We start from the raw sequence: 23,977 nt of genomic DNA, 5'->3' as shown, positions 1-23,977 counted from the left end.
GCAGAGAGTAACAAAAAGCATGATCCCTGCTGCCATCCTCCTACAGTCCAAGACTCTGACCTTGCAACACTCCATTTTGGGATGCAGGAGTACACAGGTGTACCCAGTCAGGTAGAGCAGGGACTCAAACCCATGTCTCCTAGATCTCAGGCGAGTGCCCATGCATTTCTAGGATACACATGCCTTTCTGCTTTTTCCATGAAAGGTTTTGAGGCATTGGTTTTGCCTACTGCAGAATGAACATTGACATTTAAATGAACAGCGTGACAGTCCCTGTGGGTTCTACAGCAGGTGGAGGGTGTTGACGTGGTAGGAGCAGTGGGAGAGAGGATTTTAGCTGTTGGAAGGGGATTTGGAGAGGAGCTGGAGGGCTGTAGTTTCCCCAGGCGAGATAGAAAGAAACTAATGCAAATGGAGAAGGGTAGATTGCCGTGTAGACAGAGGCGAGTGCGTAGATGTAGCTGAGGTAGCTTTGGCCTAGCCAGATCAAGCAGTAGAGCAACAGCAGCACAGGCTACCCACTGGAGTACGACCCAGAGTCCCAGCTAGTCTTGTATAGGCCATGCTTCCACTACCATTATTTCAACTAGCTTGATGAAAGCAAGCTCACTTGGGTCTGTGTGTGCGCACTACAGCCACGCTTTGGAGTGCCCCATAGATATAGCTTAAGGGTCAAGAAGCAGGAGATACCAGTTATGGGGCAGATCCCAGCTGTCAGGCAGGATGCTTAAGGTCTTGAAGCATCAGGTTTCCCAGTCACTAACACAATGGGGAAATCTTCTCCACCTCCTGTAAGCTAGGGGCTGGCCACAGCCCCCACAGAAGACACAAGGGTTTCTAGTTACCAGACTTAGGCTTGTCCCCCAGCTGGCTCACATGGACTTCATGTGAGACTGGCAAGCGCCAGTAGTTCTTATTGCGTGCCCAGTGGAGTTAGAATCCAGCTATTCACAGTAAAGTTAATCAAAAAGTCTCTAGTTCGGCTGAGTGGCTTCCCCTCCCCCCAGATAGGACCCCAGGAGTGAGAGAAAGCCATTTGATTTACCTTGTCTAGTGCTAGCTTGCAGTCTTCTTCCTGTCCTCTATGCCACATCCTATTCTGGTGTCTATCCCTGCAGAGAGGTCTGTTCTGCTGCTGAATGGGGAAGAGCTACAAGGCCAGTAGTAGACCCCTGGCCTCAACAACTGCTGTTCCCTCCCCCAGAGGGACACACGCTACCACAAGACATTAGTGCACTCCACAGATTTTATTTCTGCTCCTCTCCCTTATTTTACAGTCATCTGCCATGGAAGATTTGGGACCTTGTCATCCAGCTGCTTCTCCTATGGAGTAGTGTCACAGTAACGAGAGAAGCCACAACCACCAATGAAAGCATGGCCAGAAGCACCAGGGTCAGGTCCAGTCTGGAGACAGGGTCTGAAGGAGGAGGAGGAGGGGAGGTTAAAACAATCCAGATTTCTGTAGGGTCTAAAGTGTGGAGATGACACCTAGACTTCCCTGCCCCAGTGGTGCTCCCCCTACCGCTTAGGCCAGCCTTCATCAGAAAGATACTTGAATTGTCAACTCACTTTTTAGACTGTGAGCCAGCACCACCATCCCATTGATGGCCATCCAATAGAGGGCAGAGGCAATGCTAGCCCCAGTGCATTGAGTGCCACAGAGGCTCAGGGCATACAAGTCACCATTGAGGTGCCATAGTGTCCCCCCCGCCTCCCCCAAGTTTGCTGGTTTTTGAGACATCCTATGAATGTCCATAGGATAAGGATATAACCCAACATTGGCCCACTCATAGGAAGCACTCACAGGTATGGTGTCAGCCAGCATTAGCTTACAGATGGATCATCAAGGAGTGACTTCTGCATGTAGCCCGCCTCCCCCCCATGAACATTTATATTAGAACCCCCTAGACAGCATTGACTTGCTGTATTCCAGGTTACTGTGCAAGATGCCAGTTGTCCTACTAGGGTTTAACAGAAACCTCACCCTTGTTCTCATAGACGTGCTCTCTCCACGGCTCAGGGCTCTCCTGGAAGATCACAGGGCCAGGAGAACTCACCAGGTCCTGGGGCTCTCCTGTCCCATTGTTGATATCCAGGAACCGGCGGCCTCCTGGCAGATGGAATGGAGAGTTAGGGAGCTGTCTGTCCAGCGCACTCACAACCAGAGGGCCCATCGTGATGAAATGCAGCGTCACCATGGACTCAACCATGAGCCCTTACAGGCCTCCTGACAGGTTGTGGTACCAGGTATTAGATCTTCCTGAATTGCTTATTTGAAGTGTGGGAGAAGTTGGGAAGAAAGGCCATTTCATCAGGAGCAGCAGACACTCCACTCTCCAGAGGCAATTTCTAGTATTGTCTCCTACATAGGGCAGTTGTAGGAGATTAGGCCATTTACCTCTTCGTGTTAGCCCATCATACCCTAGCTAGCGCTACAGGACATGGTAGAGGTACAGAACGAGCTGGGCTGAACGCCTTGCAGTCAGTGTATAGCACAGGGCTGGGCAAACTTTTTGGCCTGAGGGCCACATTAGCACTGTAAAACTATATGGAGGGCCAGGTAGGGAAGGCTGTGCCTCCCCAAAGAGCCTGGCTCCCTCCCAATTCCTGCCCCCTGACTGCCCACCTCAGAAACCCCCTCTGCCCCCCAACTCCTTGTCTCCTGACTGCCCCCTCCCAGGACCCCTGCCCCTAACTGCCCCCTGGGACCACACCCCTATCCAACCTCCCGCTCCCTGACAGCCCCCGCTGGACTCCAATGACTATCCAATGCCCCCGACTGCTCCCCCGAACCTCTGCCCAATCCAACCAGCCCGTCCCGACTGCCCTCTGGCACCCTCTGCCCCTTTTCCAATCCCAACCCCCTTATGATGCTGCTCAGAGCAGTGGGAGCTCACAGCTCCTACCGGAGCAGAGTGCTGGAGGTGTGCTGAGGCTGCGAGGGAGAGGGACAGCACAGGAGGGGCTGGGGGCTTGCCTCCCCGGCCGGGAACTCAGGGGCTGGGCAGGATGGTCCTGCGGGTGGTAGTTTGCCCACCTCTGATATAGCAGGACAGGCAGATCTCTGTTCACTATGAGTCCTCTGGTATTTGGGATGGGATCTTGTAGAAACCCACATGGATTTCAGACCACTCCGACTTACTTGTAGCAGCTCCTGATGGGCACAGGGTCCTGCAGGGCTCCAGCCGGGAGGGGTAGCAAGCTGAGGCGCTACAGTAAATGTACACCTAAAATCCACACAAGTGAGAATGGAGTTAGTGAGTGACTGGCCAGTGCTGGTAGGAGCCAGGAAGTAGATCCACAGCTATCGGTTTGGTTCTGCATGTGCAGCGCCTCAGCAGAGACTGAGGAGGTCAGGACCTGACTAAAATAGGAGCTCCTGCCCCTGCACTCCGACTTCGCCCTCCTCACCCGCTTTATATGTGGGCCCCTTCTCACCTCTCCCTCAAGTGCCACCTGGGAGGCGGAGTCCACAAAGGCAAAAGTGGAGAGGACGAAGCGCTGGTGGTGAGTCGGGAAGGGCAGCTCAGATGAGGCAGGGCCCACGGGCACAAGCTGGGTTCTGTAGTTGTCTCCCAGGAACGGGCACCTGGGAGCAAGACATGAGAGAAGGGTGGACCAAGGAAACCGCCTTCCTCCTCCCCAAGCCATGCTCCCCCTCCATCCCAGCCACTCACCCGTCCACCAGGATGGGCCACTGCGGCTGCTGCAGGGGGTTAGCGCTTGGGGTGGCCCAGCACTGGTGCAGAACCAGAACCAGGGACGGGTCTGTTCTGTGCAGGATGCGAACCTCCATGTAGACAGGGTCCCTGAGCACCTTCACCACAGGGTAGTCTCTCTCTGTGAGATAGGATCTGTAGCTCGGGTCTGTGGGGGAGAGGGTAGGAGGAGAGCAGAGCTGAGACACCCGTGGTCCTTCAGGGGGATGGGATCTCCGTGCTGGAGTGAGGGGTCACCTACCTGTGGCGATGCGCAGCTCAAGCCGGAGGGGTCCTGCCTGGGTGACTGGAGCAGGGGTGGGGGGCAAGAAGACCTCGACCTGGACTGGCAGAAAGTCACTGGCATTGTAGATGCAGCGAGCATGGAGGCTGCACAGGAGAGAGCAGAGGGAGGAGACAGGGGCTGATGCTCTGTGACTTCAGATTGAGGCCATGTGGTTTCTGGCAGTGACCTTATTAGTGCTTGAGACAAGCAGGATCAGGCCCTATCAGTACTTGGATGGGAGACATCCAAGGATGCTAGTGGATCAACCCTTTTAGTAACTCAGATGTTCTTCCCTCCAACTCAGGGACTCAGCAGGAGTGTCTGAGCACGGCCACATGGGGGCCTTCTCAGACAGGCTAGAAGCACCTGCTTACTTGTCCTCACATCTCTTTTGGCAGCATTCTCAATGTAAGCAGGGGAATAGTCCTGCTCTTGTGGGGAACTTTCCTGGCTTCTGCACTACCCCAGTGAAGTGGGCTAGCGAAAGGATCCGAGTCCTCGCTCCCACTTCCTTTACCCAGTGGCCTCCCTGCCCTTCAGGGCTCCCCTCCACTCTCCTGTCTGGCAGAGTCCTTGTAACCCCAACAAGGCTAGGCCCAGGATTCTGGGGGGGGGGCTCGACCCCCAACCCTGCTGTGGTCACCTAGGACAGGGGCTAGGGTGTCCCCACTCTGGGGTACTCTCTCTGCACTGGGCACTTCTGACCCATGACCATTACATACAAGCATTGGCCTCTCCGCATTGTTCCTGGGGACTGTCACTCTCAGGGTCCTGATTTCCCATAGATGCTTCCCCTTTTAGGACTGGGAGCTAGCCAACCAGTACACCCCACTGAATGTTAGTAAGGGGGCAACAGTCCTTACATCAAGCTTTCTTTCTACCAACCCTGTAGGCAGTTATTAGTCCCTCAGGGTGGCCCCATGGAGCCCTTCTCGGGTCAGGCTGGCTGTGCCTACTTGTCATTGGAGATCGCACAGCAAGTGGCATTTACAATCATAAGATTAGGATTGGAAGAGCCCTCAGGTGGTCAGCTAGTCCAACCTGCTGCTCAAAACGGGACCAACCCCAACTAAATCATCCCAGCCAGGGCTTGGTCAAACCAGGTATTCAGAACCTCTAAGGATGGAGATTCTGCCACTTCCCTAGGTAACCCATTCCAGTGCTTCACCATCCTCCTAGAGGGATAGTCCCGTCCTCAATAGCCATCCTAGACCTCCCCCACTGCAGCTTGAGACCATTGCTCCTTGTTCGGTCATCTGCCATCACCGAGAACAACCAAGCTCCATCCTCCTTGGAACCCCTTCAGGTAGGGGAAGGCTGCTATCAAATCCCCCCTCACTTGTCTCTTCTGCAGACTAAATAAGCCCAGGTCCCTCAGCCTCTCCTCATAAATTGTGTGCCCCAGCCCCCTAATCATTTTTGTTGCCCTCTGCTGGGCTATCTCCAAATTTTTCCACATCCTTTCTGTTGGTGAGGGCCCAAAACTGGACACAGTACTCCAGATGGGCTTCACCACTGCTGGTGAGAGGGGAATCATCACTTCCCTCCATCTGCTGGCAATGCTCCTACTAATGCACCCCAATATACCAGTAGCTTTCTTGGCAAGAAGGGCCCACTATTCATTCGTAGCCAGCTGCTCGTACACTGTAATCCCCAGGTCCTTGTCTGTAGAACTGCTGCTTAGCCAGTCGGTCCTCAGCCTGTACCAGTGAATGGGATTCTTCCCTCCTAAGTGCAGGACTCTGCACTTGTCCTTATTGAAGCTCAGATTTCTTTTAGCCCAATTTTCCATTTTTCTAGATCTCTCCCCCCAACTTAGTGTTATCCATTAACTTACACCCTCAGCAAGCCATCCCATCATCCAGATCATTAATGATAATGAACAAAACCAACCCCAGGACAGACGCCTGGGGCATGCCGCTTGATACCAGCTGCCAACTAGACAGAGCTGTTGATTGCTACCCGTTGACCTTGATGATCTAGCCAGCTTTCGAGCCACCTTTAATTCATTCATCCAGCCCCTACTTCTTTAACTTGCTGTCAAGAACACTGTGGGAGACTGTAACAAACTTTGTTAGAGTCAAGGTATATCATGTCCACCGCTTTCCCCACATGCACAGAGCCAGTTCTCATCATAGAAAGCAATCAGGTTGGTCAGGCATGACTTGCCCTTGGTGAATCCATTTTGGCTGGTCCTGATCACCTTCCTCTCCTCCGAGAGGTTCAGAATGGATTCCTTGACAACCTGCTGCAGGATTTTTCCAGGGACTGAGGTGAGGCTGACCAATGTTGGCATTTGATCAGACAACGTAAAACCCTGACTCTTGGACAGTCAGCTGCACAGAGTGTCCTTCCCTTCACAAAGCAAGATTTTGCACCGTGCCCCATTAGGGATCAGGTGCATTGCCCCACTCAGAAAAGGGGATGTCTCTGACTGCAGGGAATCCCCTAAGTCCTTTGGTGGTCAGGAGAGGCTGCTGGAAAATTGATGGATCAGATCTTTGCCAGGGGAAAGGATCTGGCCTCACGCTTCCACTGTGGAAGGGCTGAAGACTGCTCACCATCACTTCCTTGCTAGTCAACAGAGCAGGCCAACTTACATGAAGGTGCTGTCCCGGGTGATGGAGCCATCCGGCCCAGTCCGGATGTCGATGCCAGAGATCAGCTGGTTCTCATAGATCAGTTTGTCATGGATCACCTGGAAGAGTGGAGACATGGGGCAGGTTAGTCCCCCAAGCCCCTGAGCAGAGCACTCACCCTGGCTTCCCGTGGGTGTCCCCTCACCTGGACTGTGGTGCCGCACTGCATGAGGGGGAAGCGGAAGATCACAAAAGCCTCAGTCATCCTGATGGGGTCACACCCTGCCTGGGCATAGGCTAGCCGGACACTCTCCAGGATGATGGGGTGATCAGACATGTCCCTGGAGACCACCAGAACAAAGTGACCATCCAGGAGGCACTGAACAGTGACTGCAACACAAAGGAGCAGGATTAAGTATAGGTGTTCCTGGTAGAGGAATTGGGCAAGAGTTCCATGCCACACTCAGGATGATAGATTGGAGAAGAGCCATGAGAAATATTAGAAAACAGGCCTTGTAGTGACCAAATTCTGTCTCTTTAGACAGAGAGAAGGTTAAGGGGTGACTTGATTACAGTCCAAGTATTTAAATAAGGTGTAGATCTGAGAGCGAGGGTAGTTAACTCTTGGAATGGTTTGTCCAGGGTCATGGTGGATTCTCCATCACTGATAAGGCAAGACTGGATGTCTGCTAAGAGATCTGCTGGAGGAATTATTTCAGGGAAATCCTATAGCTTGTGTTATACAGGAAGTCGGACTAGTGATCACAATGGTCCCTTCTGGCTTTGGAATCTATCAAATGAAGCCCCATGGGGGTAAGTGGGTTTGTCTGAGACAGCATGATTGCAGCTCATGTTGTGCAGGAACGAGACACAAGCCGGCAGAGTTATCCATCGATCTGATGATGGAGCACCAGCCTGTACCGTCTGATGGGTCTTCCTCTGCCACCACACATTTGGTGTTGGCTCTCAAGATCTGCCAGGCATTGGGCAACTGAGGAGAGACCGTGATGTAGGAAGGAATCCCTTTGCACACAACCGATGCCAGCTGCAGCCTAGGGTGAGAGTTACAAAGACATTGCATCCAAGTCTAGTTCACCATGCTAGTAGGTGGTGACCAAACTCATCTGAGACGTACGGTGTGTCACCAAGCTTCCCAGGACAGAGATGACAAAAGGCTCCATAAGCTGACATGAGGGCAGGTCTACCTGTGTTGCCATAGTAGCAGGGAGTGGTGAGGTCAGTCTCATCATAACAGCAGCCAGCCTGGAAGCAAGGAGCTTGGCCTGGGGCATCCGCACAGGGCATCTTCCCAGCCACCACACGGCACTGCTCCTCTGTGAGATGCGCCCCTAGAACAGCAGGGTGTGGATTAAGGAGAGCAAGAGATCCTCTAAAGGGATCGCAAGAGACCCTTCCCCAGAGACTAAGATCTGTAGTGACCTCTGGACAAGTGGCTGACCTCAACACCAGTCCAACCCTCCTCCCCTTCCCCAAAGGGCTGCAAGAGCTCCCACAGTGGTCCTCCATCCCAACTCACCCTGCCCCCCACAACCATAACCTCAAACCACATACCACCTCAGACAGCATTGTGCTCAGATCCCCACCCCTGTCCTCCAGATGTAGGATATTGCCCTTCTCTGATAGCAGGCTTAACATGTCAGCCTCACTTCAGTCCCTGGAAAAATCATGGAGCAGGTCCTCAAAGAATCAATCCTGAAGCACTTGCATGAGAGGAAAGTGATCAGGAACAGCCAGCATGGATTCACCAAGGGAAGGTCATGCCTGACTAATCTAATCGCCTTCTATGATGAGATTACTGGTTCTGTGGATGAAGGGAAAGCAGTGGATGTATTGTTTCTTGACTTTAGCAAAGCTTTTGACACGGTCTCCCACAGTATTCTTGTCAGCAAGTTAAGGAAGTATGGGCTGGATGAATGCACTACAAGGTGGGTAGAAAGCTGGCTAGATTGTCGGGCTCAACGGGTAGTGATCAATGGCTCCATGTCTAGTTGGCAGCCGGTATCAAGTGGAGTGCCCCAAGGGTCGGTCCTGGGGCCGGTTTTGTTCAATATCTTCATAAATGATCTGGAGGATGGTGTGGATTGCACTCTCAGCAAATTTGCTGATGATACTAAACTGGGAGGAGTGGTAGATACGCTGGACGGGAGGGATAGGATACAGAAGGACCTAGACAAATTGGAGGATTGGGCCAAAAGAAATCTGATGAGGTTCAATAAGGATAAGTGCAGGGTCCTGCACTTAGGACGGAAGAACCCAATGCACAGCTACAGACTAGGGACCGAATGGCTAGGCAGCAGTTCTGCGGAAAAGGACCTAGGGGTGACAGTGGACGAGAAGCTGGATATGAGTCAGCAGTGTGCCCTTGTTGCCAAGAAGGCCAATGGCATTTTGGGATGTATAAGTAGGGGCATAGCGAGCAGATCGAGGGACGTGATCGTTCCCCTCTATTCGACATTGGTGAGGCTTCATCTGGAGTACTGTGTCCAGTTTTGGGCCCCACACTTCAAGAAGGATGTGGATAAATTGGAGAGAGTCCAGCGAAGGGCAACAAAAATGATGAGGGGTCTGGAACACATGAGTTATGAGGAGAGGCTGAGGGAGCTGGGATTGTTTAGCCTGCAGAAGAGAAGAATGAGGGGGGATTTGATAGCTGTTTTCAACTACCTGAAAGGGGGTTCCAAAGAGGATGGCTCTAGACTGTTCTCAATGGTATCAGATGACAGAACGAGGAGTAATGGTCTCAAGCTGCAGTGGGGGAGGTTTAGATTGGATATTAGGAAAAACTTTTTCACTATGAGGGTGGTGAAACACTGGAATGCGTTACCTAGGGAGGTGGTAGAATCTCCTTCCTTGGAGGTTTTTAAGGTCAGGCTTGACAAAGCCCTGGCTGGGATGATTTAACTGGGAATTGGTCCTGCTTTGAGCAGGGGGTTGGACTAGATGACCTTCTGGGGTCCCTTCCAACCCTTATATTCTATGATTCTATGTCACTTGGAAATTCAGGCTCCTGATCTGCTGCTGTGTCAGAGGAGAGCCCCCCCCCACACCCTACAGCCCCCTCAACACAGCCAGCAGTGTGGTCAACTCTAATTTATCACTTAGCAGTTCTGGGGTGGGTTTCTCTAGCCATCTCATGAAATAGTGATCAGACGCCTGCTCTATGCATTTTTCCTTTATTGAAGTCACCATCTCCCTTTACGGACGATGGGGCAGAAGCTAGCAGGTTGGCCACCATTTCCCCATAGCCGATCAGAGGAAAGTGTCCCTCATAAACATGGCTGCGAATTTCTTTCATGAGACTGAAGCTGTACCTACAGGCAAAGTGGATGCCACTCTGGTTTAGGGGGAGGCCTAGGCAGGACTCTAGGAGAGTGAGGGACTAAGAGCTGTGAAGAGCCTGTGAGAGACACATGGGGGGGGGGGGGGGAGAGACAGATTGCAAGCAGATGTGGGGGTGAGATATGAAGGGATACAACATCAGATCCCAAACCCTGGGATACTGGAGGAACAGGGGAAGCCCCTCTGAGCAGCCAATGGCAAGGACACATTGGTGCATGTGTGACTGGATTTTGCGCCAAAGCTCAGACTTTGGAAGGAAGTGCCTTCCCGCTAAAGCTTTGAAAAACCAGAAGGCAAATAGCCACCCCTTCCCCTTCAAATAAACTGGGGGCGGGTGGGGGAACAGCATGATTTCTAAACGAATCTCATTTTTGATCATGGCTTACAACACTGTCAACACCAGCTCTAACATGGCAGCCACAAGCAAGAGACAAGGTTCAGCTCCTCTGAAGACCACCACAGGAGTCAGAAGTGGACCATGAAACCTTCCATTAGAGGGGACCCACATGCACTCAAACCAGTTAGAGGTCACAGACACCCCCACACACCTATGTTGCTTGGTGGAGGATATATTTGGGGCACCGGGCGCACCAGGCCCGGCTGCGGCTGGGGCACCGGGCGCACCAGGCCCGGCTGCGGCTGGGGCACCGGGCGCACCAGGCCCGGCTGCGGCTGGGGCACCGGGCGCACCAGGCCCGGCTGCGGCTGGGGCACCGGGCGCACCAGGCCCGGCTGCGGCTGGGGCACCGGGCGCACCAGGCCCGGCTGCGGCTGGGGCACCGGGCGCACCAGGCCCGGCTGCGGCTGGGGCACCGGGCGCACCAGGCCCGGCTGCGGCTGGGGCACCGGGCGCACCAGGCCCGGCTGCGGCTGGGGCACCGGGCGCACCAGGCCCGGCTGCGGCTGGGGCACCGGGCGCACCAGGCCCGGCTGCGGCTGGGGCACCGGGCGCACCAGGCCCGGCTGCGGCTGGGGCACCGGGCGCACCAGGCCCGGCTGCGGCTGGGGCACCGGGCGCACCAGGCCCGGCTGCGGCTGGGGCACGTAGCGCATGGTCTCCTCTGGGGTTAAGTCACGTTCAGTGGGCTTGGGGCAGGTCATGTTCACATCATAGGTGGCAGCGACGGCCCTGGCGCTCAGCAGTTCCTCCACTCGGACTTGCAGGTGGTTACGCCCATCCTGCAATGAAGAGACACCAATCAGTCAGTACTGTGGCCTAACAGACTCTCTGTAGGCGCTAAGCACAGCGCCTCCCAGCTGCACAGGCTGCTGTGACTGCAGGTATGGACCCCTCTCCAGCTTCTGTTGTTGCTCAGGTACACTGGGGTGAGGCGTGCCAACCCCCCTCACCTTCTTCTGCACATGACAGCCATTGTAGCCAGCTGAGAAGATCATCGCTCCTTGCTCGCCAGATGTGACCCAATGGAGACAAATGGAGCAGTTGGTAACTTCGAAGGGTGTCCCAAACTCATCTGTGGAGAGAGTCATACAGGTCGTGGGTAAGGAAGAGTTCAAGCCCTTGATGAAGCTTAGCCAAGTAGCCATGTTTGGAACAGTGACTGTGGTTTGTCACATCCTTCAGTTTAGTGGAGTTTAGCATGGTGGGAAGCAGCTCCGAAGATACAGGACGGCCGTCATTTACCAAGTCTGACCTAGAGCCAGGAGTGTTAGGATATAGATGTTCAGGCCTGTCTGTAAAGGCCTATACTCTCAGAATTTAGGTGTATTCTTATCACTTGGCTAGTTCTAGAGGTATAAGAGAAAGAATCAAAATCACTGTCTGCTGGTGTAAGGGCCTTCTCTTACTGTGACAGTCTGAGGCCGTGTTCTTAGGCTAAGGCCTTTGGCTAAGCAACAGAGGCAGCCATAAGCTGGGAAGCGAACGGTCACATCCTCACATTCCAAACTAGTCACATTGAAATAAGGTGCTATTGGGTTGTTCGGCACTATCAGGACAGGATTGTATTCCTATCACCTCCAGAGAAAGGGAAGTGCCTAGCAAATGTAAAAGGAAACTTAGTTTGATAGCATCCTGTCTGGCAAGAACTCACTCATCAAGAGCTGGGATGTGAAATCCTCACTTCTGTATTGTTTTGTCATTTATAGTTCCCACTTTGCTATTGTTTGTCTGTATAATCTCTGTCTGGTTCTGTGACTGTTTCTGTCTGCTGTATAATTAATTTCGCTGGGTGTAAACTCATTAAGGTGGTGGGATATAATTGGGCACATAATCATGTACCAATATGTTAGGATTGGTTAGTTACATTTCAGGAAAATGATTGGTTAAGGTATAGCTAAACAGAACTCAAGTTTTACTATATCATAGAATCATAGAATATCAGGGTTGGAAGGGACCCCAAAAGGTCATCTAGTCCAACCCCCTCCTCAAAGCAGGACCAATTCCCAGTTAAATCATCCCAGCCAGGGCTTTGTCAAGCCTGACCTTAGAAACCTCTAAGGAAGGAGATTCTACCACCTCCCTAGGTAACGCATTCCAGTGTTTCACCACCCTCTTAGTGAAAAAGTTTTTCCTAATATCCAATCTAAACCTCCCCCACTGCAACTTGAGACCATTACTCCTCGTTCTGTCATCTGCTACCATTGAGAACAGTCTAGAGCCATCCTCTTTGGAACCCCCTTTCAGGTAGTTGAAAGCAGCTATCAAATCCCCCCTCATTCTTCTCTTCTGCAGGCTAAACAATCCCAGCTCCCTCAGCCTCTCCTCATAACTCATGTGTTCCAGTCCCCTAATCATTTTTGTTGCCCTTCGCTGGACTCTCTCGAATTTATCCACATCCTTCTTGAAGTGTGGGGCCCAAAACTGGACACAGTACTCCAGATGAAGCCTCACCAATGTCGAATAGAGGGGAACGATCACGTCCCTCGATCTGCTTGCTATGCCCCTACTTATACATCCCAAAATGCCATTGGCCTTCTTGGCAACAAGGGCACACTGCTGACTCATATCCAGCTTCTCGTCCACTGTCACCCCTAGGTCCTTTTCCGCAGAACTGCTGCCTAGCCATTCGGTCCCTAGTCTGTAGCGGTGCATTGGGTTCTTCCGTCCTAAGTGCGGAACCCTGCACTTATCCTTATTGAACCTCATCAGATTTCTTTTGGCCCAATCCTCCAATTTGTCTAGGTCTTTCTGTATCCTATCCCTCCCCTCCAGCGTATCTACCACTCCTCCCAGTTTAGTATCATCCGCAAATTTGCTGAGAGTGCAATCCACACCATCCTCCAGATCATTTATGAAGATATTGAACCAAACCGGCCCCAGGACCGACCCTTGGGGTACTCCACTTGATACCGGCTGCCAACTAGATATGGAGCCATTTATCACTACCCGTTGAGCCCGACAATCTAGCCAGCTTTCTACCCACCTTGTAGTGCATTCATCCAGCCCATACTTCCTTAACTTGCTGACAAGAATACTGTGGGAGACCGTGTCAAAAGCTTTGCTAAAGTCAAGAAACAATACATCCACTGCTTTCCCTTCATCCACAGAACCAGTAATCTCATCATAAAAGGCGATTAGATTAGTCAGGCATGACCTTCCCTTGGTGAATCCATGCTGGCTGTTCCTGGTCACTTTCCTCTCATGCTATATAATCTGTAGTCAATAAGGAAGTGAGTGGGCATGGGTGGGAGGGGATGGGAACAGGGGTGCGGAAATTGGAATCATGTTTGGCTATGGGCAGGAATGGGAACAGGGACAGAGGTGTAAGGCTCTGTGGTGTCAGAGCTGGGAAGGAGGACACTAAGGAAGGAAACTGGAATCATGCTTGCTGGAAGTTGCCCCCAATAAACTTCGAATTGTTTGCATCTTTGGACTTCGGGTATTGTTGCTCTCTGTTCATGCAAGAAGGACCAGGGAAGTAAGTGGGTGAAGGAATAAGCCCCCTAACAAGGAGGGGGGAGAGTGGCCGAGCCAGGCCAGGCCATCCCATCCCATCCTTGGGCATGACAACAGGGAGGTGATCGCCCACAGAGGGCGCAGGATCCAGGCGTCTGGAGCTCAAAGGGCCGAGTTACACCAGAGCTTGGGATACCCAGCCACATTTTGGTATGTCCTTTTACAGTCTCCCCCCAGCAGGGTTCCCTCTTTACCCTCTGCTATTTGTGGGTCACGGTCAGCAGGCTGTTGTGAGGAAAGACTTTGCTACCTGGATTCAACCGTTAGGGCTATCTCCAGTCTTTTCTCCAGGGGACTGGAGCCACAGACTCTCACTTCAGGAGACCAGGGTACTCAAGATTTGAGGGTAACAGCCAGGCCACCAAGAGACACTAGAGTAGGACCTTCTTGTTCCCTTCTTAAAGCTCTCATTACATACTGTAGAAGTAAGAGGTTTCCACAAGAGACCCATAAAACCCTCCTGCATGTCTAAGAGGGCAGACGAGCAGGAGGCTTCTTAGCTTTCTCATGAAGCAGCCAGGCAGCTACTTACCCACAACTTTGAAGCGGACGGTGCGGCCCTGGCTGGGAAAGACCAGCAGCTGCATCCCATAGTCTCCACAGTTATACTCATGTTGCAGGACAGAGAAACTGACCCTGTGGAAGTCCCCCTGCCCAAGGGCTATCCTTAGGGACCAGAGCAGCACTAAGCCCACAAAATACCTACAGCCCAGCCCCATAGCTGAAGATGCTAAGAAAGAAGCCCGTCTAGCACCACTTCTCATAAGGGGAGAAGCTGTGGGACCGGGGCTTTGTAGGGTGAGTGGTGGGGAGGGGGCGGGGTGTGAATCAGATGAGCAGAGAGGCAGCACCTGGGGAGCTGCCTGGTGCTGGGGAGGGGCCGGGTGAAAAGTGCAAAGCTCAGGGTGAAAGGGAAACATAACCATCGAACCCTTCAGCCCTAAGACCCCCCTCCCATTGAAGCCTCCTGTTACGCTACCTTTTCAGTGTTGCCAGCTCTCAGGATTTTATTGCAAGTCCCATGGTAACTGATGTTTTATTTCAAGCCCCATCTCCTGGAAACAAGGAACTAGCTGAGAACCTCAGTGTGCATTCAAAAGAAAAGTAAGTTTCTTGCCCGCACAGTTGCAGAGAAAAGCTTAAAAACAGGGCTCAAGCACACCCCAAGTGCCCCAAAAATCAGAAGGCCAAGTTGCCTGGAATCGAGGGGTCTAGTCAGTGTATCCTTCTGGGATCGGATGATTTAGTTGGGGATTGGTCCTGCTCTGAGCAGGGGGTTGGACTAGATGACCTCTTGAGGTCCCTTCCAAGCCTGATATTCTATGATTCGAAGCGGGCGGGCAGGCACAAGGTCGAGTCAGTGTGTAGGTGGCCATGGTATTGAATGAGGCCTTTTTCTTTCTTGTTCTGTGGGATTAGGTTATTGAAAAACTGGAGTGGATACAGAAGAGTCACAAATGCAATTTGCCGGCTGGAAGAAGTGCCGGCTAGCAAGAGATTCTCAGTGCTCAGTCAGTTTAGGTTATCGAAAAGGAAATCAAGAAGTAGCTCAAGTACAGTGCCCAAGTACATTCATAGGGCGAAAAGACTGGCTAATAAAGGGCTCTTTAATCGAGTGGAGAAGGGTAGAACAAGATCCAGCGGTTGGAAGTTGGAGCCAGCCAAATCCATGGACGATGCGTACAATAGCCTGGGGAGGCTGTACCTCCGCAAAGAGCCCCGCGTGGCCCTGCCCATGCTCCGCCCAAGGCCCCCTCCTTCTGCTGCTGGTAGTTGGCCCCAGGCCAGGCAAGCAGCCTGCTCCGCTTCCGGGAAGCCTGCTGGGCTGGGGCTGGGACTAGGGCGGCTAGGACTTGGGGTGGCTGGGGCCGCACCACCCAGTTCTCCAGGGCTGGGGGGAAAAGGAGGGCTGCCCGACGCCCACCCAGTGGTCTGGTGCTGGGGAGCAGCCCACCCACCCAGTGCTGCGGGGCTGATGGGGCAGCCTGTCTGGTGCTCTGGGTGTGTGTGTGTGCCCTGACGCTTTGGGGCTGGTGGTGCTTGGGCAACCCGGGATTGGAAGGGGGGGGCTGGTAGCCGTGGGAGGGAGGGATTCTGGGCTTTGGGGTGGGGCCTCAGGCTGAAGGGTGGGCTGGGCCAGGGGCCAGCCTCCCCAAGCCTGTGGTTCACCCACCGTCCATGGCCAAATCTAAGGTAGACGTAAGGCACATATTTTGAAGGGTGACTAACCCTTGGAACAGACGACCACTGGAAGTGATGGATTCTCAGTCAGGCTATGTCTACACAGCTGCAGTGCTGCCCTGTAGTGCTGAGACATACTGCAGCAACGCTGTCGTAAATCCACCGCTCCGAGAGGTAGGACGATGGCAGAGTTCTTCCAGTGAGCTCATGGCATCTACCCTGGGAGAGAGGTTGGATTAACCACGTCTCTCAGGAGGGTGAACTTTTCACAGCCCTGAGGGACACACCTGGGTCAACCTAACTTTCTAGTGTAGACCAGCCCACAGGCGGCCTGTCTGGAAGACGCTTTACTCAGACACAAGTTATCGGGCTCCATGAATAAGTAACAGGGTGACATTCTCTGGTGCGTGCTCTGCTGGAGGTCAGATTGGTTGATCTAAGGGTCCCTTCTGGCCTGAAAATCCACGAACCTATGAAAAAACCCCTCAAGTGTATTTTTTGTGTGAAAAATCTCTTTGGGGTTGGGGCTCCCTGTCTCATCTCCCTCGCTCTTTCTGCCCTTCTCACTGCTGAGAATATCGCCAACCCTGAGCCTTCAAAAATCATGAGTACCCCCCAAACTCCTGAGCTTCCCTTAAAAATCATGAGATTTTAAAAGTAACAAATTTGTGGCTATTTTAAAATGCTTTTCTGGCTTTTGAATCTGCGGAGGTCATGCTTTGAAGCTTCTCTGTCTCTACAGTTATTATGTATTTGTATTCCTGCAGTGCTTAAGAGCTCCGGTCATGGAGCAGGACCCCATTGGGCCAGGCACCATACAAACATAAAAAGATGAGGCTCAAAACCCTTTTTTTAAAAGGAAAGCTGATGTTCTGGTATGTTCACCTGACTCCAGGAGCTGGAGCTTTAAGAAAAGCACAAAGTATTGCATCACTCACAATAACATGATGAGAGTTGGTAACTCCGTCTCTGCTTCCTCTCTACTTCCCTGTTGTGTTGTGAACACTGGGGCGGGGGGGGGGCATCGGGGGAAGAATGTAAAACTCACTCAAAGATGCTTTATCTTTGCGGCAGGGCAAGCAAGGTGTGTAGAGAAACTGCTCCTGTGACTGGGGAATGGAGAACGGGCCCCTGAGCCTGATGCTAACAGCTGCCAAACACGCCTCCCTCACAGCTCTGCTAGTACTCTTAACTCTGACCTACACACATGCTGCTAGTCTGGTCTTCTGTCCCACTGCTCTGCACCCCCTTGCCCTGTATGTCAATCTCTGGCTTGCAATTTTAACTGCTCCTGCTTGGGCCCACACTGAGATTTAAACTCCATGATCTTCAGAGCAAAGACCAGGCGATTTTGAACGAAAAGGACTAACCATCTCTAGGGAGTGGCTGTAGCACACTCATTAACATCCATGTGAACCAGCCCCTAGAGAGCAACAGATCCCCAAGCTCCCCTCATGTGGGTGACATCGTCATCTCCGTACAGGTGTAGTCCTGGCCCCTAGTCACCCTGGTGCTTTATCCCATCACCAACCCCATAAGGGACACCAGCTGAGACCTAACATTACATGCCATACCTTTGGAAGGATCAGGCCTGCTCAGTGCTGAGTAGGGAGATCTTTGGGCAAAACCCAGGAGGTCCAGAAAACAGTGGTGTTAATTCACTAGGAGTCACTGCGTTCTGTCTGAGTCAGTGTTGGAACAGGGCTCTGGCGTGGTGCCAGGGGCTGATGGAGGTGCCGTTGTTCTGATGAGGTGTGGAAGTGAGGCCCATAATTGTTAATGATTTTACATCTCTTTTAAAATAAGATTAAGGGGGTGGCACGGCATGTGGCGATTGGGAGATCATGGTGCTCTTGGGTCAGATTCATGCTGTGGAACACTGATTCTGGGCCCGGGAAACAAGCACAGACTGGTGGGACCGCATAGTGTTGCAGGTATGGGATGATTCCCAGTGGCTGCGAAACTTTCATATGCCTAGGGCCACTTTCATGGAACTTTGTGACTTGCTGTCCCCTGCCCTGAAGCAGAAAGACACCAAAATGAGAGCAGCCCTCACAGTTGAGAAGCAAGTGCCCATAGCCCTGTGGAAGCTTTCAACGCATATCCCCATCTTCGCACCGGAACACTGGGGTGGCCAGTAAATAAACTGCAAGGGGTATTTTTCCATGGTGCTGCAAGCACTTGTTGATCACAAGAGACGTTTCACTCATATCAACGTGGGATGGCCGGGAAAGGTGCATGACGCTCGCATCTTCAGGAACTCTGGTCTGTTTGAACAGCTGCAGGAAGGAACTAACTTACTTCCCAGACCAGAAAATTACTGTTGGGGATGTTGAAATGCCTATAGTTATCCTCGGGGACCCAGCCTACGCCTTAATGCCATGGCTCATGAAGCCGTACACAGGCACCCTGGACAGTAGTAAGGAGCAGTTCAACTCTAGGCTAAGGAAGTGCAGAAAGGTGGTAGAAGGTGCATTTCGATGTTTGAAAGTGCGCTGGCGCAGTTTACTGTCTCGGTTAGATCTCAGCACAACCAATATTCCAATTGTAATTGCTGCTTGTTGTGTGCTCCACAATATCTGTGAGAGTAAGAGGGAGATATTTATGGTGGGGTGGGAGGTTGCAGCAACTTGCCTGGCAGCCAGTTTCACACAGCCAGACAACAGGGCGATTAGAAGAGCGCAGGAGGGCGCGCTGCATATCAGAGAAGCTTTGAAAGCCAGTTTCATGACTGGCCAGGGTACGGTGTGAGAGTTGTGATTGTTTCTCTTAAAGTTACCCGCCCCCTGTATGTGTGTGTATATATATATATATATATATATGAAAGGAAATAAAGTCACAATTGTTTAAAAACCGTTCTTTATTATTGGTTGCACAAAACATTGAGAGAAATCAGAAGCTAGAGGGAAGTAGTTGCTCCATTTTGGCAGTCTGTGGTCTTGCTACCTTTCCCGCATTAGATCCACCATATAGCGGAGCATGTCAGTTTGCTCCCCCATGAGCTTGACTATAGCATCCTGCCTGCTCTCATCACCCACGTCCCTCCTCTCTTTGTATTCGTGTAATGCTTTACACGACTCAAACTTGTTCTTCTGCTGCCACCCTATTGTTTTGGCTCCAGGGTAGTCCGGTTAGCTCAGCCTTCCCTCTCCATCGCTGCAGTCCTGGAAAGCATACTGCCCCCCCATCACTGCCCATCAGCCAGTATTGATCCCCAGTTTTGCATCACTTAAATAAACCATTGGGTTGTTGGAGGAAACAGCTTATTACTATTGTTCTATCCTGGCACAGATCAGTGCTGGCAATCCTGATGCAAAAATTGTAGCTTGCACCACTCCCTATGGATTGTTTCTGGTACCCTAAGGCAATCATGTGTCTTACTTCTGTGCCAAGATGATACCAAGTCTTTCATGTGCACACAGGCACACATCCAGTTGCATGCAACTTGTAGCTCCAGTGTTGCGTTATTGCTTATAGTTGGCTGTCCGCTGCCATTGTTGAGCTTTCAGGGAACCCCCTCTTTTCTGTCACAGACTTTAAGGCCAGAAGGGACCATCATGATCATCTAGTCTGACCTCCTGCGCATTACAGGCTACAGAACCTCACCCACCCACTCCTGCAATAGACCCATGACCTCTGTCTGAGTTAGTGATGTCCTCAAATAATGATATAAAGACAAAACTAAACAGAACCCCCACATTTACATTAGCTTAAACCTGTAAGTGACCCGTGCCCTGTGCTGGAGAGGACGGCAAACTCCCACCCACAGGGTCTCTGACATGGGGGAAATTCCTTCCCAATCCCCAAAATGGTGATCAGTGAGACCCTGAACATGTGGGCAAGACCCACCAGCTAGATACTCTAGAGAATTCTTTATCCAAGGTAAATCAGAGCCCTCCCCATCTAGTGTCCTGTAACCAGCCATGGGAGAGATTTGCAGCTAGCAGTCACAGATCAGCCGTGTGCCATTGTAGGCAGTCTCATCCTACCATCCCCTTCATAAACTTATGAAGCTCAGTCTTGAGGCCAGTTATGCTTTTTACCCCCCCGCCCCAACTGCTCCCTTTCAAAGGTTGCTCCAGAACCTCACTCCGCTGATGGAGAGGAGCTTTTGTCTAATCTAAAGCCTAAACTTGTTTATGGCCAGTTTATATCTATTTGTTCTTGTGTCTACATTGCTGCTTTTGTTAATTCCTCTGTAATAGTTATCCCTCTGATGCAGTTAGAGAGAGCAGTCATCTCTCTCTCCTCAGCCTTCTTTTGGTTAGGCTAAATGAAAGTATTTCAGTCTCCTCTCCGAAGTGAGGTTTGTTAGGGGGCTTATTCCTTTACCCACTTACTTCCCTGGTCCTTCTCGCATGAACAGCGAGCAACAATACCCAAAGTCCAAAGGTGCATACAAGTCGATGTTTATTGGGGTGAACTTCCAGCAAGCATGATTCCAGTTCCCTTCCTTAGTATCCTCCTTCCCAGCTCTGACACCACAGAGCCTTACACCTGTGTCCCGTTCCTGCCCTTAGCCAAACATGATTCCAATTTCCTTACTCCCATTCCCCTTGCCCCACACACCCACCCACCCCCATTCCCATTTTCCCCCACACACCTGCCACCCACCCACCCCCTGATTGACTGCAGACTATATAGTCAAACTTGAGTTCTGCTTAGCTATACCTTAACCAATCATTTTACTTAAATTTAACTACCCAATCCTAACATATTGTAACATGATTAGCCAACCAATTATATCCCACCACCTTAAGTAGTTGACCCCCAGCAAAATTAATTATACAGCAGACAGAAACAATCACAGAACCAGACAGAGATTATACAGACAGACAAACAATAGCAAAGTGGGAACTATAAATGACAAAACAATACAGAAGTGAGGATTTCACATCCCAGCTATTGATAAGTGAGTTCTTGCCAGGCAGAGGATGCTATCAAACTAAGTTTCCTTTTACATTTTCTAGGCACTTCCCTTTCTCTGGAGGTGATAGGAATACAATCCTGTCCTGATAGTGCCTAACAGCCCAATAGCACCTTATTTCAATGTGACTAGTTTGGAATGTGAGGATGTGACTGTTCGCTTCCCAGCTTATGGCTGCCTCTGCTGCTTAGCCAAAGGCCTAAGCCTAAGCACAGGGCCACAAACTGTCACAGTAAGAGAAGGCCCTTACACTCGCAGACAGTGGTTTTGATTCTTTCTTTTATACCTCTGGAACTAGCCAAGTGATAAGAATACACCTAAATTCTTAAAGTATAGGCCTTTGCAGACAGGCCTGAATATCTATATCCTAACAGTATTCTTATCACTAAGCTAGTTAGAGAGGTATAAAAGAGAGCATCAAAATCACTGTCTGCCAGTGTAAGGTCCTTCTCTTACTGTGACAATCTGAGGCCCTGTTCTTAGGCCAAGGCCTCTGGCGAAGCAGCCATAAGCTAGGAAGCAAACAGTCACATCCTCACATTCCAAACTAGTCACATTGAAATAAGGTGCTATTGGGCTGTTAGGCACTATCAGGACAGGATTGTATTCCTATCACCTCCAGAGAAAGGGAAGTGCCTAGAAAATGTAAAAGGAAACTTAGTTTGATAGCATCCTCTGCCTGGCAAGAACTCACTTATCAATAGCTGGGATGTGAAATCCTCGCTTCTGTGTTGTCTTGTCATTGTAGTTCCCACTTCGCTATTGTTTGTCTGTATAATCTCTGTCTGGTTCTGTGATTGTTCCTGTCTGCTGTATAATTAATTTTGCTGGGTGTAAACTAATTAAGGTGGTTGGATATAATTGGTTACATAATCATGTACCAATATGTTAGGATTGGTTAGTTAAATTTCAGGAAAATGATTGGTTAAGGTATAGCTAAGCAGAACTCAAGTTTTACTATATAATCTGTAGTCAATAAGGAAGTGACTGGGTGTGGGTGGGCATGGGCATGTGGATGTGGGAAATGGGAGCAGGGAATGGGGGTAAGAAAATTGGAATCATGTTTGGCTCAGGGTAGGAATGGGAACAGGGACACAGGTGTAAGGCTCTGTGGTGTCAGAGCTGGGAGGGAGGATACTAAGGAAGGAAACTGGAATCATGCTTGCTGGAAGTTCACCCCAATAAACATCGAATTGTTTGCACCTTTGGACTTCGGGTATTGTTGCTCTCTGTTCATGCGAGAAGGACCAGGGAAGTAAGTGGGTGAAGGAATAAGCCCCCTAACAAATACACCTAAATTCTTAAAGTACAGGCCTTTGCAGACAGGCCTGAATATCTATATCCTAACAAGGTTATCCATTTCTCTGGATATATTAGTAGCCCTTCTCCATATCTGGTCCAGTTTGAATTCATCTTACACATGGGAGACCAGAATTGCACACAGAATTCCAGATGAGGTCTCACCAGTGCCTTGTATAACGGTACAAGCACTTCCCGATCTCCACTGGAAATACCTCACCCGAGTATCCCATGACAGGGTTAGCCTTGTTCCCAGCTGCATCAGAGTGAAATCTCAGAGTCATCCTGTGATCAAGCAATACACTCAAGTCTCTCTCCTTCTCTATTGCTTCTAGCAGATAAGTGCCCAGCTTTCAGCAATAATTCTCATGGTTAGTCCCCAAGTACATGATTTAAGCACAGAAGCAACGGCCTTTACAACTACAGCACGATCTTTATGCTACTTTGAAATTTTAGCAAATGGCAAATTCATTGCCTTGTGCCTCCCTATAAACCACCAGGCTTCCCTTCATTATTGTGCCAAGCCATCACACAATGCTTTTTGCAGAGAGTAACAAAAAGCATGATCCCTGCTGCCATCTTCTTACAGTCCAAGACTCTGACCTTGCAACACTCCATTTTGGGATGCAGGAGTACACAGGTGCACCCAGTCAGGCAGAGCAGGGACTCAAACCCATGTCTCCTAGATCTCAGGCGAGTGCCCATGCATTTCTAGGATACACATGCCTTTCTGCTTTTTCCATGAAGAGTTTTGAGGCATTGGTTTTGCCTACTGCAGGATGAACATTGACATTTAATGAACAGTTTGTGTTGCTTGGCCAGCCCTCAGCACGTGCTTAACTCCATGCATGCGTGAAGTCCCCATGAAGTCATTACCACATGCACATTAAGTGTCTGCAGGATCCGGTCCCACAGTAGGCTACCCTAGAAGATGGTAGTAGAGGGGTTAGAACAGTTACACCACGTTAGTGTGACAGTCCCTGTGGGTTCTACAGTAGGTGGAGGGTGTTGACGTAGTAGGAGAGAGGATTTTAGCTGTTGGAAGGGGATTTGGAGAGGAGCTGGAGGGCTGTAGTTTCCCCAGGCGAGATAGAAGGAAACTAATGCAAATGGAGAAGGGTAGATTGCCGTGTAGTCAGAGGTGAGTGCGTAGATGTAGCTGAGGTAGCTTTGGCCTAGCCAGATCAAGCAATAGAGCAACAGCAGCACAGGCTACCCACTGGAGTACGACCCAGAGTCCCAGCTAGTCTTGTATAGGCCATGCTTCCACTACCGTTATTTCAACTAGCTTGATGAAAGCTAGCTCACTTGGGTCTGTGTGTGCGCACTACAGCCACGCTTTGGAGTGCCCCATAGATATAGCTTAAGGGTCAAGAAGCAGGAGATACCAGTTATGGGGCAGATCCCAGCTGTCAGGGAGGATCCTTACGGTCTTGAAGCATCAGGTTTCCCAGTCACTAACACAATGGGGAAATCTTCTCCACCTCCTGTAAGCTAGGGGCTGGCCACAGCCCCCACAGAAGACACAAGGGTTTCTAGTTACCAGACTTAGGCTTGTCCCCCAGCTGGCTCACATGGACTTCATGTGAGACTGGCAAGCGCCAGTAGTTCTTATTGCGTGCCCAGTGGAGTTAGAATCCAGCTATTCACAGTAAAGTTAATCAAAAAGTCTCTAGTTCGGCTGAGTGGCTTCCCCTCCCCCCAGATAGGACCCCAGGAGTGAGAGAAAGC

At 51.0% G+C, this 23,977-nt stretch overlaps 1 protein-coding gene across 1 annotated transcript; it reads right to left on the bottom strand.

The window, feature by feature from the left end:
- Nucleotides 1–1,232: 1,232 nt before the first annotated feature.
- Nucleotides 1,233–14,558, bottom strand: LOC142072467 (zona pellucida sperm-binding protein 1-like). Its single transcript, XM_075129247.1, has 12 exons — nucleotides 14,372–14,558; nucleotides 11,274–11,395; nucleotides 10,472–11,102; nucleotides 7,769–7,912; nucleotides 6,769–6,953; nucleotides 6,585–6,682; nucleotides 3,961–4,088; nucleotides 3,678–3,867; nucleotides 3,439–3,589; nucleotides 3,143–3,227; nucleotides 1,985–2,110; nucleotides 1,233–1,417 (listed from the first exon to the last, which is right to left on the bottom strand). The coding sequence occupies exons 1-12, from the start codon at nucleotides 14,556–14,558 to the stop codon at nucleotides 1,278–1,280; spliced, it is 2,187 nt and encodes a 728-aa protein (XP_074985348.1). The 3' UTR covers nucleotides 1,233–1,277.
- Nucleotides 14,559–23,977: the final 9,419 nt, after the last annotated feature.

Source organism: Caretta caretta, chromosome 6 (genome assembly GCF_965140235.1).
Source record: "Caretta caretta isolate rCarCar2 chromosome 6, rCarCar1.hap1, whole genome shotgun sequence".
Taxonomy (NCBI): domain Eukaryota; kingdom Metazoa; phylum Chordata; order Testudines; family Cheloniidae; genus Caretta; species Caretta caretta.
Note: the sequence above shows the minus strand (reverse complement) of the source record. Positions and strands in the feature narration are given on the sequence as shown.